At 40.3% G+C, this 18663-nt stretch overlaps 1 protein-coding gene across 1 annotated transcript; it reads left to right on the top strand.

Annotated features, from left to right (window-relative positions):
- On the top strand, window positions 12826-13804 carry LOC109229786. The gene is made up of 2 exons (XM_019395340.1): window positions 12826-12964; window positions 13071-13804. Exons 1-2 carry the CDS (start codon window positions 12826-12828, stop codon window positions 13802-13804), a joined length of 873 nt encoding a protein of 290 aa, XP_019250885.1.

The following is an 18663-nucleotide window of genomic DNA, read 5'->3' as shown; positions in this document are numbered from 1 at the left end:
TATGCAGAAGGGCAAATCATATGAGTTTAAAGAGAAGCATCCCTTTCGGGGGAAAAAGAAGGACTTATCTGGGGTGTGTATGCTGGCTTCAGATGAACATGACATGCTTCTTGGACTGGATGCCCGACCCACACAAACTTTCCGGCTTCTCGTGAACCCATTAATCAGTATTTCAAAACCAGGGAACCTTGCCGGGACTCCTTTTAGTGGCGATATGTCTTCTTTTCGATCGACAGCGCCCTTTGCGGGTTTTCGCTAATCGACCTCTCTCATTTCTCTTCTCACCATCACCCGATAGTGCTCTTTACGAGTTTTCACCCAACGGACTCTCTCATTTTTAATTTCTCTTCTCACCGTCGCCTTACGGTGCCCGAAGGTTTTCACCGATAAGACTCTCTCATTTTATTTCTCTCAATTTGGACTATACCAGCTTCCAACAATATTGCTTTTCAATTCCCACGCCTTTGCCAATTGATCAGAAGGACTTGGACAAGGTTTTGGGTAAAAAGAATTCTGGACGGAGGTACAACTTTGGAACCATTTCGGCGGATTTACGGCCGAACCATTATATCATCTGCCCCAGTTTCATTTCTCGGGGAAATTGGGATTTTTGTTTTGGTGTGACTGAACCTCAGGGAGAGGCTGCCTACGTACCCTTTCGGGATCAAGTCAAACGTAGTTCAGGCAAATAATTTTGTTTTTGTTTTTGCTTTTGTTTTGGTTTTTGTTTTCATTTTCTTTTTCTTTTCTTTTGCTATTTTTTTTTGTTTTTCTTTTCTTTTCTTTTCTCTTTTTTTTTTCTTTCTTTTCTTTTCCTCTTCTTTTCCGCTGGTACTTTCGGGTTCCAAAGAGGGTGATCAAAGAAGAGTAACCGGCTCAAAGGGTTTACAAAGGATTGATAGTGTTTGGGTAGCGGGAAGGAAAGCCTTCGTCATCTCAATTGCACAAAAGTCATCGCCGCATGAGGATTAGACATAGTACCTTTTTACTGCATCTGCTGTTTCAGGATCATTTCTTTCGACGTCTCCCAAATATCATGCTCCTCTTAGCAGTATCCTTCTGATGATGTAAGGACCTTTCCAATTAGGAGCAAATTTTCCTTTTGCTTCCTGGTGATGAGGGAGAATGCGTCTTAACACCAGTTGTCCTATTTCAAGATTCCTGGGCCGCACTTTCTTGTTGTAAGAAGGGGCCATTCTTTGTTGGTACGACTGCCCGAATATTCCCTGAGTACAGCACACTCTCTTGTTGTAATGTGCGAACCAATTTTCCTTCAGTTATTCCAATTCTTTGTTTTATTTTCCTCAAAATTACCTTCTTCGCATTTTGACTCTTGATTCATTATGTCGAAATCTGACAGCGTTTCGGGATCAAGGCATGAAGTCCGCAAGCATGTCATGTTATTTAAAGCTGCATTATTAGAACTAAAGAGAAGAAAATGAAGGAGAAAAATAACAAAATCAGAAAGAAAAAATGAACGAAGAAGTTTTGATTTAATTTTTTTTTTTGAATTTTGAAGATAACAGGGTTCACATTCGGGAATTTAAAGACAAGAAACTACAGGAAACATCCGAGTTACACCCTGAAATAACTCGAGATGCAGAAAAAGTGGCAGGACAGGTCTACCGGGACTCCCGCCTGATCAGGAATGGCGTAACCTTCCAGTTCTGGAGTTTAGCATCTGGTCCCATGTAGAGCACCTCAGCGGCGCTAGTATCTTTTCCCGGCTGGACTATGTGGGTTTCGTAGAGCATTTTCCTCATTGCCCCGCGTATTTCCTCACTTTCTTCAGCCTTGAAAACCTCATCATCTTCCTCTTTACCGTATTTAGGCTTGACAAAAGTTTCACACAAATGTACCACCTCATAATTAGCCATTTTCATTTTTTGGAAGAACACTTCTGCTTCCTCAGCACTCACAGGCTTCTTAGGCAGGAAACGCCTTCTAGTGGCATTGTTTATCTCCTCTACATTTGAATATTTCTCAACGGGGGGGTTTTCTAACAGCTCTCCCAAGATCTCTTTACCCTTGTACGTAACCACCGTCTGATGGTAGTTCCATGGCACTGCAGCAGGGTTGGTCACAGGCTTCTGTGGTACGCGTCCAATAACCACTGGCTCATTCAGCCGAGATGGCTTAATTGTCCCCCGTACCACATAAGCTTGCTTGGGTATGTACATTTGTGTTCCTTTCTTCAGATCAGCTTTCTTTTCTGGTTCTGTCTTGGTGATTTTGCTCTTCTTTTCCCCTTTCTCTTGCATCGGAGCCACCTCGGGTTTTCGTTCTGCATCGGCAATAGCAATTATAGCTTTTAAGGCTGGATCAGATTCTCTGTCCTCACAGATCATCCCGATTACTGGCCCGTTGTTGTGAGCGAGCAGCGGATTATTGGTCACATTTGGGACATCCTCATCCCTCAACACAATTTTCCTTTGCTCTATTAAATTCTCCACCGCTTGTTTCAGAGTCCAACAGTCATTTGTATGATGGCCCTCTGCCCCTGAATGGTATGCACACCTGACACCAGCTCTGTAGGCAGGCGATGCCGGGTTTTGTCTGTTCGGAGGAACCGGCTGCAGTAGACCCATTTGGACAAGTTTCGGGAATAGACTGGAGTAAGATTCACCAATTGGGGTAAATTTTGGTCTCCTGGGTGGTTTCGGAGGACGAAAGTTATTCTGCGGAGGATGGGGATTATAGTGGTTCTGGTGAGGAGGCTGGTTTCTTTGGAATGGAGGTTGATTTCTGTTGCTTGTGGTTGCGGTCGGGCGAAAGGTTGAGCATTCATGACCGCATAAGGTTGAGGAGCATAAGCAATGTCATGATGAGGGTAGTGATGTTGAGGGGTTCTTTCAGAGAAGATGGGCCTAGGGGCCCAGTGTCTTCTTGCCCCTGATGCTGCCATAACCATTTCTTCTTTCTGTTTACCCTTGGCCATTCCTCCAGACCCGCCTTGGATGGCTTGGGAGGTTGCCCTAATGGCGGACTGGCTCAGAATTCTACCTGTTTTCAGGCCATTTTCCACCATTTCACCGATCTTGATTGCTTCTGCAAAAGGTTTGCCCATGGCCGACATCATATTTTGAAAATAGTCCGCCTCCTGGGCCTGAAGAAATACGGTGACCATTTCTACCTCGTCCATTTGAGGCTTTACTCTTGACGCCTGTTCGCGCCACTTGATTGCATATTCTCGAAAACTCTCTGAGGGTTTCTTTTTCAAATTGGCCAGAGAGTTCCGGTCTGGTGCGATGTCAATATTGTATTGAAATTGCCTTACAAAGTCCCTGGCTAGATCGTCCCAAATGTGCCATCGGGAGACGTCCTGGTCCATATACCATTCTGAGGCAATGCCTACTAAGCTTTCTCCAAAGTAAGCCATTAACAACTCTTCCTTTCCACCAGCTCCACGCAGCTGGTTGCAATACCTTTTGAGGTGAGCAATGGGGTCACCATGCCCGTCGTACTTTTCGAACTTTGGTGTTTTAAATCCCATGGGCAGGTGCACATGGGGGAACATGCATAAATCAGCATAAGAAACACTCTTTTGCCCACTTAAACCCTGCATATTCTTCAAACTCTGTTCCAGGCTTCTCATTCTTTTTGCCATTTCCTCCTGCTCTGGGTCTTTGGAGGTTTTATCTTGGCCTGGTGTGAGTTCATATGGGGGTGGCTGGGAATAATTATATGTAGGGTATGGCGGAGGATCTGATGGAAAGCCAGGATTTTGGAAGGTAAATGCTGATGGGTCCACGGCAGGCCTTGGCAACGAGGGTTGAGTTGTTGCAGGACATGGCGGAGCAGTAAAGATATTGGGAGCTGCTCCTACTGGGAACACCTGGGGGCGAACCTCAGAAGACATTCCGATGAAAGGAGCGGACATGGCCGACTGTCTGAAAAGGTTGTGAGGGTGACTGATGGGGATAGTAGTGGCACCCCCAGTTCTTGGAAATAACTCTGGAAACCCAGGAATGTTGCTCGTAGGATCCGATTTTCTTCGGCTGTGAGAGATTCAGAGGCCGGAACCCCCGAGATGGGGCTGTCTTCAGAAATGGGGACTGCGGGCAGGGTCATTTCGGCAGACATTTCCACGCTTCCCTTTGACCTGGTAAAGTAAGGATGTGATGCCAGTTTACCGCAACCAACCACCGTTTCTAAAAAGCTGGCGCTGGATTTGACAGTAACACATGGTTAGATTAAGACAAGTAACAGACAGGTAATCGCACATTGGAGTGTGATGCACCTACACAGTTAAAAGGATATCTACATGTTTGCCCTGGCTGCATGCGTCATTCCGGCCTTTCTTTTTCTATTTTCTCTTCTTTTGGATACTCACTCTTGTTTTTCGTATTTTTCTTTGTCTTCTTATTTTTCTTTCCCCTTTTCTTTTGCTATGGTCTTTTCTCAATTCTTCATCTTCTCTTTTGCATTTCTTTTCTTTTCCTTTATTTCCTTGTATTTTCTTTAGGGGTAGGGTCGAATCCTAAGGAGATTGCCTACGTATCATGACCCCGCATGAATCAGACCAAGCGTAGTTCTTGCAGAGTAAGCGTAAAAGTAAAAGCAAAACATTTTTTGGGAATTTTCAATTTGATTAATAACACAGTTGTCCATTACAAAGACTCAAAGCCGATATCAGACTCTAATAAAAAGAACTACAAGACTTCCCTATTCAATCTTCAAATGAAAATACAGACTCAAAAAGGAAATACATACTCAAACGACTGACTCCAATAAGAAAGAAAAATACAGACTCAAATGACTGACGCCAATCAGAAAGAAAAAACACAGGCTCAAAAGAACAAGTTCTTTGACTGATAATCATGAATACATTAAAGCTCCTGGTGCCCGCGGGACATCGTTCGGTCTCGCCGCGGGCCTATATGCAAGTTCCCCTTGGAGTATGTCTAAATCATTCATTATTTGCTTCACAAAGATCATTACTGATGCAAAGAAAGTGGTCCGTGTCATGTTCTCACACATCTGGCATTTCCGGGTAATAGCATGAGCAACGGTTAAGATTCTTTCTCGGATTCTTCCCTTTTCTTGCAGCAATCGCCCTATCTGTTTGGCCCTAGCCTCTAGAGTTTGCTCGGCTTCCTGGTTCTGTTCTTGGAGCTGCTGCAAGTCTTTTTCTAATTGTGCCAAGGCCATGTAGCAATGCTCTCTCTCGACTCTGAAGTCCTTCGCCTGTTTGACTGCTCGGTTTTCTGCGGCAGTGACCTTTTCCTCTAATTTTGTGACCCTGTTGTCATATTCTTCTTTTAATTGCCTTACCCTGCGGGCCCGTTCTTCTGCATTTTTAGCCAATTGTTTCCGGGCTCCGGCTAATTCTTTTTCTGCTTTATCGAGGTCAAAACTATAATCATTCACTTTTTGCCTCAGATTTGCTATGAGCTTTGTATCTTTGGCACTTCTGACGGGGTTATCAGCCTCCAGCTTCATCTTTTGAATTTGGGCTCGCAGAACTTCGTTCTCTTTGGTCAATCTTTTCTTTTCACCTTCGTCAGCGGCAATTTGTAGGCTATTCTCAAACCGGAGGTCTTGTACCTGCTTTTCCAATGCCCCTATGCGAGCTCTGTACTCGTTTTCTTTAGCTAGCCATGCCCACTGTTCTTGAGATGACTCAACAAATTCCTGGACGTGCGGTCTTTTGGCTGGCCTTTCGTGCTCACATTCTCTTCTGTACCAAGCAAGGTATCCTGGTGACACTTCACCTTTGGCCCTATCCTGTACGCAAGTATCCCTTTTTAAGTATTGGCATTCGTTCCAAATCTGACGGACTACTGCTTCAGGGAATTGGCCATCAGGACCAATCTCGACTACTTGCGTACTAAGGTCCTGATCTTTAGGTACTACCTGGCACCTTCCCAATTGCCTCAACACCCGATACGGTGCGTAAGGCTGAATGCTTCTGAGCCCTATCAAGAGGAAATGAGGTTGGGTCGCCGGCATATATATAATTTCGTCAACGAGTAACCAACCTAACGTCCACTCTATTTGACTAGCAGTGAGGGACGAAAAGCATGTTGTCCAACCCCTGACACCTTCCAGCAATTTAGCTCCCTTAATCCTGGTGTAGAATTCTTCTATGCATGTTTTATCCGGAGACCCATAACCCAAAAATTGAGGCCGACGGCACAAGTGCTCGATCATCCACATTTGTAGTAATAAGTTGCACCCCTCGAAAAAGGTTTCCCCAGCTTTGCAGGTTGTAAGGGCTCGGAAGATATCTGCCAGTATCATCGGGGCGAGCGTACTTTTAGCCTGAGTAATTAAAGTACTGACAACTCCGGCGATTTTTATATTGATGTTCCCATCCTTCCGGGGAAATACTAGAAGCCCCAGGAAGGCCACCATAAAGGCGAAGCACCGATGCTCCTCCCATTTCTGGCGGTTTCCTTTACTGCATATCTTGCTCTCCGGGTTGTTGAACCCCCCAATATGGCCGTAGCGATGATATATGAAATTTAAAGAGCAAAAACCATTCGCCAAATCTGGGTTGTGGACAGTTCTGACTATCTTTAAAGAATCCAGAAATTTGTGTACAGCCACAATTCTAGGAGCGACCAAATATTTATGCCTTAATGGAACCTCATCCTTCCCGATATAGCCGGCCATTTCTTCCAAAGTCGGAGTGAGCTCGAAATCCGAGAAATGGAACACGTTGTGTGCCGGGTCCCAACAGGCGACTAATGCTTTTATAATATCTCCCCGAGGTATGATGTCGAGCAAACCTGTGAGCCCTTTCAGGTATTTCCTGACCGTATCCTGTCCTTCTTTGCCCAAATCGTTCCACCATAGACGCAACTCCAAAGGGATTTTATGCATGATTGAAAAGGGTTCATTTTGAGTCGTGCTCATCCTGCACATTTATTAAGGTAATTTAATAATTTATTTGACCTTAAAAAAAACAAATGACACTACATTTAACTTTAAAACATGGCCGGTTTTGCAATTACGGCCTTTCAATACTTCGGTGAGAAGATTTTAAGGCTGTGCTCACTAACCGTTAAAATTGACTCAAAGTGGCTATTTTTGCAAAAATAGCCTTCCGGCGCCCGTTTGGGACATTCGGCTATTTTGACAAAAACGGCGTCACCCGACTTTATTCATAACAAAATTAAATTGACACACATTTTTTGGGCTATTTTTTGCAAAAGGGGAAGTTGGACCCGATGAGGGTTGCCTACGTATCTCATATCCGATGAGAATCAAACTGGCGTAGTTCGGGCCGTTTTACCAAAATTAAAACTATTTTTCTTTGAAACCACATTTTCTTTCTATATATTCCCTTTTTTTTCTTGCAAATAATTTTTCTTTTCCATTTTTTTTTCTTTTTTTTCCTTTTCAAAAATCCGGCAGCATTTCGGTACTACTTGGACATTGATTTTTTCTATCTAATATAGGTAATTAACTCTCTATACTGCTATTTTCTCTTTTTCTCTTTTTTTTTTTCAATATTGCCAAATATTTAAAAGCCGGTCAGCATGCGAGTCCAAAGCAAATAAATGCACAAGTAGGATGCATCAGGATAGTCTATTATTCCGGGTACACCTGTCCTAGACGGACCCAACCCCTGTGTTGAGTCCCTTAAGTCAAAATGCACGTGATGCAGATAAGAGTTTCCTACTAGGGATCCGGCATAAAGTCAAGTTATTCTAGGTTAAGAGCCTGGGTATGTGTTCTAGACTGTGTACCCGAGCGGACAACTCGAGTCGAGTACCGGGGACCCGCGGGATCGTCCGGCTTAGTAACTTGTCCGGCCTCTTTCTTATTTCAAGGTATGACACTAACAGAATAGGGAGTCTCAACCAGTGAGCACATCCCCGGAGGTGAGAAGAGAAAGGTTTTCGGCACAATTTATATATACAATTCAGATAATATCAAAGCGGTAAAGCATTTAGCACATATAGCATGGAACATGTAGAAAAATCAGATAAAGCCAAAAATAACAATTATACTAAGCTCGAATTCTTGAACCCTGAATCAAAATTCTGGGTTCGGTCCCCAGCAGAGTCGCCAGAGCTGTCACACCTCCTTTTTTTACGCACCTACCCCCGAAGGATAGTGTATAAGGGAGTTTTTCCATTTAAAGTGACATTATTCGAAATGGGATTACTTATTTATTTTTCAGAGTCGCCACTCGGGAAAGGACAGGTTTTTGGTGTCCCGAGTCACCGATTTAGTTTAAATCCCAAATCGAGGAAAATTTCGACTCCCAATTGGAGTCTGCGAATCAGAGATTCTGTGTAAGGAATTATGTTGACCCGAGGGAAAGTGTTAGGCACCCCCGGGTCCCGTGGTTCTAGCACGGTCGCTTAAATTATTATAATTGGCTAAAAATCTGATTTTTAATACATGTTTTAACTTATGCGCATTTTAAATTAAAAACCGCTTTTATTTATATTTCTTATAGACTTGCACATCGTAAAAATGTATCTCAAACCACGTCGCACCAGTACGCCCGTGATTTTTGGCACATTTCAACCTTGTTGAGATTTGGATTTGGGTCACATAAATGTGCACCCGTAGTTAGGAAGGTAAGATTTATTAAATACCGTGCATTAAAGTAGTTTTGTATTTTGCAATTTGCGAGGCCATGAAATTCGCTAAATGGCACGCTCGATTTCTAAGGATAGACAAGATTAATTAAACGAGGGCCATTCAATTGTCACTTTTGTTTGGCATGACGCGCCTTAATTCCAAAATAACAAGGTGGCCAAATTAAGCTTCCGAGATTTTAATTAATAAAACTATTGACCAAATTATTTAGCAGACACTCGCGATCCACACTTCAAGTAATCAGGTGATACAAGGGCAGTGACGAAGCACTGGGCCAATTATTAAAGGTCCAGGGTATGAATTCAGCCCAAACGTGACCCAGGGAAACGGGCCTCAGATTTGTACTTTTGAACGGGACTGCATCTTGACCCTTGAAGGGCCCAAACTTGTTTTAATTTTAGAAAATAGTTTCCACATGCTTACGGCCCACACAAAAGTCATCTCAATTTGCACAAAAAGCATGACCAGGGATTCTGTAAACAAATTTGCACAAACGCTATCAATTTTATTCAAATATTCAATTTTGATTTTTTTTTTTAATCAAATTGATATCAAAATCAAACTATGTGTCAATTATATAGCGTTTGATTTTGATAATTTACAGAATAGCGTTTGAACATAGTTTGATTTTGCAAATTGATTCACTAGATTAAAATGAACTTATAAAGATATAAAATTAAAATAGAACTACCATTAAAGTCCATGATCTGTTTGTCCAAAGAAAGGGTATACAACTCCTATTCGTGTACTCTCTAATTATACCATTTAATCATAAAAAAAAAAAGTTTAAACACAAAATATAGAACCAAATCCATAGCATGCTAAGCCAACTATCTAATGCCTAATATTGGAGGCTCACATATAACGTAATACAAAAGAGGAAACAGAAACAGAGGTTGAATCGAAATGCAATTTGTATTCCTCATAGTCACTGGGTTACATGATTAGCACTAGTCATGGTTCATTGGGCTAGGAAAGATACCTGGAAATAGAATAGAAAGAGGTGAGTTTCAGCAGTAGACAGCAACTAGAACCCAGATTCAACACACCAGAACAGAGAATTTAGCCCACAATCCCACAAATTGCAATACTCAAATAGCTTGAACCAAAAATATCTCGGAAGACCCAATAAACAGTAACTCGAACAGCAAAACTCCAAACCAGCTTGGAACCAAATTCAATTCTTCAGATTCTTAAGCTCTCTCCTTTTTTAACTGTTTTAGATTTTCTCCTTTCTACTGTTTCCAGATTTTCTCTTCCCTTTTTAATCAATACTAATGGTCTATATATACACTCTTTATGGCAGATTTTTTCCTAGCTATTTAATCCCTTTTTCTACCCTCTTTTTTGGGCTTGTTTTACCCTTTTTACCCCTCTAAAATATCTAAAATCTGTTCACCCGTAACAGAAAAATATTCTCTTATTTCAATAGTACCTTCTTTCCTATAAGATTTGATGCCATAATTTTTTAATCTAACGGAAAAACTACCTGTATTCCTCAGAACCTACACCAATTGATAAAAATTCACAAAATATTACCATGCCAATTTATACTACCCTTTTACCAGTTCTAAAATTACCAAGCTAGACTAAAACTATCAGCTATAACCAATCAATAAGCCTACAAGAACATTAAATTAATTATATAAAGAAAATACTAATTTAATTAAACAATACCTAAAAAAAACAGAATAGTCACAAAAAAAATAAGAATAGGAAAAAGGAAAAGGGAAAACTCACTGTTTTTTGGTATCTAGAGGCGGCCAACCTTGATTCGATCCCCGGACACGCAAATCTTTTTTTAATATACCTAACCATGTGTCTTCACAAGAAGACACCTGGTTAAGGATATTAGGGTCGAGAATCTCAAAGATTTTGAACTAGGGTTTCGTTGGTTTTAGATTTAAAATTCAAGTATTTTGGTTAAGTTTTGAAGGTTGTTGTTTGGAGATTTGGAATGAGGAGGGTGAGGGGAGTGTATGGTGTTAATTTGGTTGAGTTTGGAGAAGGTAGGGTTTTGGCCGGATTTTAGATTTGAAATCCGAGCATTTTGGTTGTGATTTGAGGGAAATTAGGTTGGGGGTTGGAAAGAGGAGGATGAGAGGATTCCATGGTGTATTTTTGGGTTATTTGGAGCACCGCCGCCGGCGGAGGCGATTTCCGGCCGGCGGCGGGCGGCGGCGGAAGGCGGGAGGGGGCGGAGATGCGGTGGGGCTGTGGAGGTGGGGATTTCCGGTGGGGAAGGGAGTGGGGTGTGAGAGAGATGAGTGAATGGGGGGTGGGGTATGGTTAGGACATATATATATTAATTGATGGTTGAGTTCCGGATCGTTGGATCAAAATAGATCAAAGGTTGAGATTAACACCAACTAAACTACGTCGTTTTGGGGTTGGGGGGTGCTGGACCGGATCAGGGATGTTTGGGCTGGGTCTTGGCCGAATTTTGGGTCCTCTTTTGGGCTAGAATTGTAGTTTGGCCCAAATTTTGGGTCCTTTAACAAGACCAACTTTATTAATTCTTTTTCTTTCTTTTTCTCTTTTTGTATTTATATATATTTTTTTATTTATTGCTTATGCTAAAACAAGGACATAATTAGACTATGTATTCCCTAAAATATTCAAAACTCTATTTTTGCAATTTTCTTTTTATTTTAAAACTAAATTAATACCTAATTAATACTAGAATTGTGAAATTAAATGCCTAAATGCAAAAAATGCAACATATTTTGTATTTTTTTATGAATTAAAATGCTACACATTTTTTTGTATTTTTATGAATTAAAAATGCAACATATTTTTTAATATTTTTTTTTTATGAATAAAAATGCGCAGACAAAAAATGCAAACAAGACACCAAAATTATGCAATTAATTCCTAGAAATCAAATAATTAAAGGGAAAATCCTAATTTTAATGGATTTGTAGGAGTAAATTAAACATGGCAAAAATCACATGCTCACAGCAGTACATGGTACAGCTGATTCAATCCACAGTGCAATATGTTGGCTATCTCATTAAGACCCGTAAAGGCACATTCAGAACTTCTTGGAAATTACAGACACTTACAATTATCCAAACGTTTCCAAGCAATGTGTCAGACTGACACTGTTTCCCTTTTTCACTGATGGGGGAAGCTAAGCAATGGTTAGAAAAGGAGCCCGCGAACTCAATCCACAATTGGGATGATCTAGCAAGGAAATTCTTAATCAAGTTTTTTCCCACGAAGCAGACAAAGTCGCTGAGGAGCCAGATTCATGGGTTTCAACAACGAGATGGTGAGACTCTTAGACAAGCTTGGGAAAGATACAAGAAGCTACTCAGAGATTGCCTACACCATTGTCAGACTAATGAGGTGTTGGGTCACACTTTCGTTGATGGGTTGGACGAGGCATCAAAGATGAATCTTGACTCAGAATGTGGGGGTAGTAGTATGGCCAGACCGTATAGTGAGATCCAGATCCTGCTAAACAATTTTACTGCTAATGATAATAATTAGCAAGGAGATGGGGAACCACGAAGAGCACTTAAACAAAAGGCAGCAGGTGTGATCGAGCTTGATGACTTCTCAGCAATGAGGGCAGAAATAGCGAGATTAGCAAATCTGATGAATATAATGATAATGCACCACGCACAACAGATGCAACATGTGCAACAGATGTCTACTTGCTGCGAGTTATGTGGTGAAGGTCACACAAGTGACATATGTCCCGTGAATCCTGAATCAATCTACTACGTGGGGCAACAAGCTAGAAGGACAATGAATCAACATGCTCAATAGGAATCATCCTAACTTCTCTTGGGGTGGAAATCAGAATATCAGGACTGAGGCGAATTACAATCATCCACCTCAACCCCCATAGGAAGTAGAGGAGAGTTTGACTGAGAGGATGAAAAAGCTCTTGATAGACAATCAGAAAGTTATGGCTGAGAATCAACAATTACGCACAGAATTCAGAAATCAAGAGAGGCAGTTTGGGCAAATGGCTAACAATCAGAATATTAGCCCTGCTGGAGCTCTTCCAAGTGATACAGAAGAAAATCCTCAAGTCAATGCAGTGACGTTGAGAAATGGGAGAGAGTTGGTAAAAGTGCCAAAGAAGAAAAAAGAGCAATCTGGGCTCGAAGAAGAAAGAGTGCCAAAACCTATAGAGGTAGATGAGAGAAACTAAACAGAGCCTGAGCAAAAATCAGAGAGGGTGCCACCCCTTTTCCTCAAAGATTGAGAAAGAAGAATGATGACCACATGTTTCACAAATTCCTAGATATGGTGAAGCTAATACATTTGAACATCCCTTTGGTGGATATGCTCGGTGAGGTCCCAAAATATGCAAAATATATTAAGGACATAGTGGCAAAGAAAAGGAGGTCAACTGAGTTTGAGACTGTAGCACTTACTGAGGAGTGTACTTCTAGGATTCAATATGCTTCCACAAAAGCTTAAGGATCCGGGTAGTTTTACCATCCCCGTGAATGGTGAATTTGATATGGTTAGAGCCCTGTGTGATTTAGGTGCAAGTATCAATCTGATGCCATTATCAGTGTTCAAACAATTGGGCTTAGGAGCTCCAAGACCCACCACAGTGATGCTACAGTTAGCTGATAGATCCTATGTTTATCCTGAAGGGGTAATTGAGGACGTCTTGTTGCAGATTGGGAAGTTTATTTTTCATAGAGATTTTATCATCCTAGATTACGTGGCTGATGAGTTGGTCCCTATCATCTTGGGACGACCTCTTATAGCCACTGCAGATGCAATTATCAAAGTCCGAGAAGGTAAGATGATCCTGAGCGTGGACAATGAAGAAGCAGTCTTCAATGTATATCGAGCCATTCAGTTGCCTCGTCATTACGAGGACCTGGACATGATTTCGATTGTGGAGATAAATGAACTAGCCATAGATCCAAGGGCGTTTAAAGAAAATGCACTAGAAAAGGCATTGACGTTGTTCAATCACTTAGAACTTGAAGAAGAGGTTGAGGAGATGTTGCACATTCTGGATGCATCATGCGAATACATAAGAGAAAGAACCCAATTTGAGCCTTTGGATAGGCCAATCGGCCAGCCTCCTAAACCCTCAGTTGAGGAGGCCCCAAAATTGAAACTTAAACCCTTACTATCTCATCTTCATTATGCATATTTGGGAAATTCTAACACTTTACCTGTGGTTGTTTCTTCTCATTTGTCTGAATTGCAGGAAGAAAAGCTCTTATGGGAGCTGATTGTCGATGCCCCCTTTTTCTAAAGGCGAAATCGGGTTTACGACATTTGGGCGGACAACTCTGTTCCTTTTGGGAATTTGGGTTTTGAGATTTAGAAGAGTCGCCACCTAATGATTAAGTGCATTAGGACACTAAGAAAGAAATGAAGAGAAGAAGAACCAGAGAATGGGTAAGGGCTTGAAATTATCTCGGGAGGAAGGTGTTAGGCACCCCCCAAGATCCACTAGTGTGGTTCCCGGCCATGCTACAACTTGTGACTTTAAGTATGAACAACAAATAAACATACGAGACAATTCTCATATAATGGTTGCAAGTAGGGGAAGTATAAAAGTTAAATAAACGAGCTGAAATTTGGGATTAGGCAATTTCATAATTTACTTAAAGAATATACGAGTGCAGAAGAATGGGAGTCAAATAATTGATATAAATAATCAGACAAAGGGATGAAATGGGGCGATAATTTGGGAGAGAAAAAAAAAGTACTTGGACATTTAAAGAGATTTTTTTTAAAATGATTAAAGCAAAAGGCAGGGTTTAAAAGAACCGAAAACTGCAATGTAAAAATTCTGAAAGAGAGAAGTAAACACATAAAGAGGGAGGGGGTCCTAGGCTTATAAATAACATGGATCACCCACGCAACACCCGGTAACCAATTATACACGTGATGTTATCGCGTGATCATCATATCCATGTCTACCCTTTCCCACCCCGTTAAGGTACTAAAGCGCGGAATGGTCTCGTTACTTATTGCATGCTACTACCCGCCCCAATCCTATCAGTCCCGGAGGCAGTTAGGACTACTAATCCTAGAGAGAAGGGATATTGGCTTTTGAAGTTTAAAAAGGACAAAATCTAGTGCGACAAACAAAAACACATAAGAGCAGTTAAAGAGGGGAAAACACATAGCAGTTAAGGCTCAAATAGGCCTCCTCATTTCAAAGCAGAAATTGTTTAGCATGACTTACAAGTACTGGTTAGGTCTTCAATTAAACTTACGTGAAGGGGGTGGCTGATTTATCACATATTTTCAGATAAGATGTCCGAATTAGGCCTGCCTGCTGGTTGTAATTATTAAAGACTGGTATAACTAATTGATTACCTAATGGTTTGCCTAGGTGAAACCTATAGGCATGATATCTAACAAGGTCAAACATACTAATTTTAAAGAAGATTACTGACTTTAGAAATAAACCAATTCTGCGGATGTTAACAATATTATTACTGATTTTAGACTTTGCGGGTGAATCATATTTAAAAGATTGCTCCTATAGGCATGAATTCTAAGCGTTATTGATTTTTAAACGGTTACGTAGGTGCAGGAATCCTATGAGCATGGTATCTAAGATGCAATTGATTATTTTTTAACCTATGGATTGTTTTCCTAATGACATGTGTATGTGCAGAAGTGCAGGAAACTTATAATCATGATTTCTATATGCAGAAGTACAGAGACTTATAGACATGATTTCTAATGAAATGCATAACTTATAGACAGGATTTGTAACGCAGTAATGAAACAACTTATAGGCAGGGTTTCTGATGCAGTAATGAAACAACTTATAGGCAGTATTTCTATATGTAGATGCATAAACTTATAGGCAGGATTTCTATATGTGGATGCATAAACTTATAGGCAGGATTTCTATATGTGGATGCATAAGCAAAAAAAGGCTGTGATTGCAGAAATAAATACCTAAAGCATGATGTCTACCCACATGCATAACATGAGTGACCCTCCCCTTTTCACTATACACCCCCAGTAGTTATTACAAATTATTACAACCCGAATGAATCAAAAAAAAAATTATATCAGAAATTAAAGTTCCAACCAAGGAGAGCCTAATTCAGACTCCTAGTCTGAAACATGAGATAAACCAACTTCCAAAGATCAGATTTCCAAAGCCTTTCTCATCCTTTGGGTGTGTCAAAGTTCCAAGGAGCTTCATGAACTCCAGGCAGTGCTCACACCCAATTACATTTGCAGGATCAGATTGTAGTGTAGTGTGGAAGGGCCAGCCCTCAAATGTCCAAGTTCAGGGGGACAGAACTTAGAGTCTAAGAATAAGTGTAAGTGCAATAGAGGGGGAATTAGGGAAAGCCATGACAAACTAGTGGTCATGCCCAACAATTAGGATGCTGGCACACCCCTGACCAGCCTGTCAGTTTGAGTTTGGGAGTTAGGACCTATTGAAGGTCAGGTTCAGACCTGGGCAGCAATTTGGATGCGGCCAAGCCATGAACTTTAACTCAACACACATAGGGGAATGGGGGTATGGGGATTTTATAGCAAGCAGTAAACATAAAAGAAAGAACATGCTTAATACAGAGTATAAACAACAAAGTAAACCAGAACATGGAAATTGTAAAGTAAACACATGGGGAAGAAGCTGAAATTAAATTGGGACATACCAGTTTTAGGAAAAACAAATAAGTAAAACAGCAGTCTTGAAAAGCCAAGTTGCAAGCAAAGCAGTACAAAAGTCTCAAAAGAGAGTAGAGAATTGAAAGAGTATTGTGATTGAGAATATGCGTGTGAGAGTATGAGTATTGAACTTAGGATTCAAGAGTTCAAAAGTTCAAAAGTTGTTTTAGTGATGAAGGGTCGAGCCCCTTTTATAGTGCAACAAACAAGTAAGAACAAGGTAAGGAAATAACATTGAAATCAATCTCCCTTTAATTAAGGGATTCTGATTTCAAACGGGTAAAAATAATTAAGGAAAGGGATTTGAAAGAATATTTTCCAGGCAGTACAATAAAGGGTAAATACATGGAAGTTATTTAAGGCAAAAGTCCAATGGTACACGGTTTGTGTAAAATAAGGAAAGGGAATCAATCAAACAGCCAGTAAAATCAAAGCGGCAGGCTTTTGTTCGAGTGAACCAAGTCGAGAAAAGGTAAAGATGGTTCAATTAGAGAAAATCAGTAACAATCAGTCAAACCCCATTAAAGGAATTGAGAATCAATTAGTAGTTAGCAAAACCTTTTTTGAAAGAAGAACTTCTCATATATAAAGCAGACAAATCAAACAAAGGGGTCGTCATGTTACTGAGAAAAGAGTCTAATATTGAAAGGTTCAGAATCATAAGCAAAGGGAAAACAAGTTCAGTTTGTAGACTCATAGTGAGTCTGAGAGTCCGGGGTTCCAATGCAGAACCCTAGTCCAAACACCAAATCAAACTTGCCAAAGAAAACCCCAAATCCTAGGCTTTCTAACCAAATCAGACATAGAGATGAGAAGGCAAGCCATTGAAATAGACTCAAAGGTCTGTTTCAGAGCCTCATGAGAAACAAAACAAATAGGATAGCAGGTTTGAAACAACAAAGAAAGAAAGCTGATTTAAGAGCATAAAAGAGCATGTTTTAGAAAAGTCGGAACTTAAGCAAGTTCAGAGGAAAAGAGAGGTGGTGTAAACTTAAGCCACAGTAGATGAAACATGCTTAGCAAGAACACAAACAGAGTCTAGTAAAGCAAACAAAATCAAAGAACTCAACAGTAAACACATATAGTAGAAGAGTAACATAACAAGGATTAGCATGTGAGCACAGGAGTAACATGTATAGTAGGAAAAGAAGAAGCAGAAGAATAACACATGCGTAGTAACAGAAAATATACGAGCATAATATAGACAAACACACATAAAGGAAAGAACAACAAGAATCATAAAGATATTTTTTTTGAAAACCTTTCAGAAACCCTAAATCGAAAAATAACAATTTTGAAAAGAAAATTTGGGGAAAACAATTTAGAGGTCCAGTAGAACACAAACATACCATAGATCTAAGAAAATAAATAGAGAAAAACCTCGAACAACTTAGGGTTTCGGAGAAACCCTAGAAATGAGAAAGGCTTGGAAAAGTTAGATCTTGGGTCGAAGAGGTCAGGAATCAGGCTTCTCGTGCTTGAATATGCCGGAGCATGGCCGGAGAAGCCATGGAACCAAAGATCTGAGAAGATCTGAGAGAGAACCATCGAAGTCAAACTTCAAAACCTCGAACTCCCAAGGTCTAATGGCGGAGAGGGGTGAGTATAGACCATCCATGGCCTGAGAAGCCATGCATTCCGGTGAAAGTATGGTGGAAAAGGGTCGAAGACAGGCTAGGGTTCCGAAGAAACTTCGAGAGAGTTTTGAGAGTGGAGAGTATTCAAGGGCAGTGGACTAAACAAAATGGGGGAATAGGGTATGGTTTGGGGAATTAAAAATGGAAAGGGGAGATCGTGACCGTTGATCAGATTGATCAACGGTCTGGATTAAAGGAGGCTTGGGTCGGGTAGTTAAATGGGTTAAGGATACGGAATTGGGCTAGCCCGGTTGGGATTCAAACTGGGTCAATTAGGGGGGGTCAATTTGGCTATAATCGAAATGCAAATGGGCTGCAATTGAAACGAAATGAGGCCAAATTTTAAATAGCCAATTGACCCCTTTTATTTTATAAAAATAGTAAAAAATGATTTTAAAAGCAAATTAAAAGTACTGAACCAATTAATAATATATAAATATTAATTAAAAAATATTGAAACCAATTTTACAATTATAGAAATGCTATTAATCTTAAAATAAGCTAAAATTGTAATTGTATGCAATTTAGCTTTAAAAATACCAGATAAATTTGTAAAAGTATACAAAAATCACCTTAACTATATTTTGGTATAAATATGAGAATAAAATAAATTATTCACCAAAATTTGATAGTTTTGGGAAATATTACTGACTTTTGTACTACTAAAATGGCTAATAAATTAATTTTAAAATCTTCTAAAAAATTAGGAAAAAATACCAAAACACTTAGGCATGCTTAAATAGCATGTACATGTTATTTTGAAAGCATTTTGTGTATAAAATACATAGGAAAAAATTGGGTATCAACACTGATGGAGCACAAG

Source organism: Nicotiana attenuata, chromosome 7 (assembly GCF_001879085.1).
Source record: "Nicotiana attenuata strain UT chromosome 7, NIATTr2, whole genome shotgun sequence".
NCBI classification, from domain to species: domain Eukaryota; kingdom Viridiplantae; phylum Streptophyta; class Magnoliopsida; order Solanales; family Solanaceae; genus Nicotiana; species Nicotiana attenuata.
Note: the sequence above shows the minus strand (reverse complement) of the source record. Positions and strands in the feature narration are given on the sequence as shown.

What these genes read in the sequence shown, in the direction of transcription:
- LOC109229786 (XM_019395340.1), top strand. Translation starts at nt 12,826, where the DNA reads ATGGTGAAGCTAATACATTTGAACATCCCTTTGGTGGATATGCTCGGT. An exon ending in TGTAGCACTTACTGAGGAGT is followed by an intron (nt 12,965 to 13,070) that starts GTACTTCTAGGA and finishes TGTGTGATTTAG; the next exon opens with GTGCAAGTATCAATCTGATG.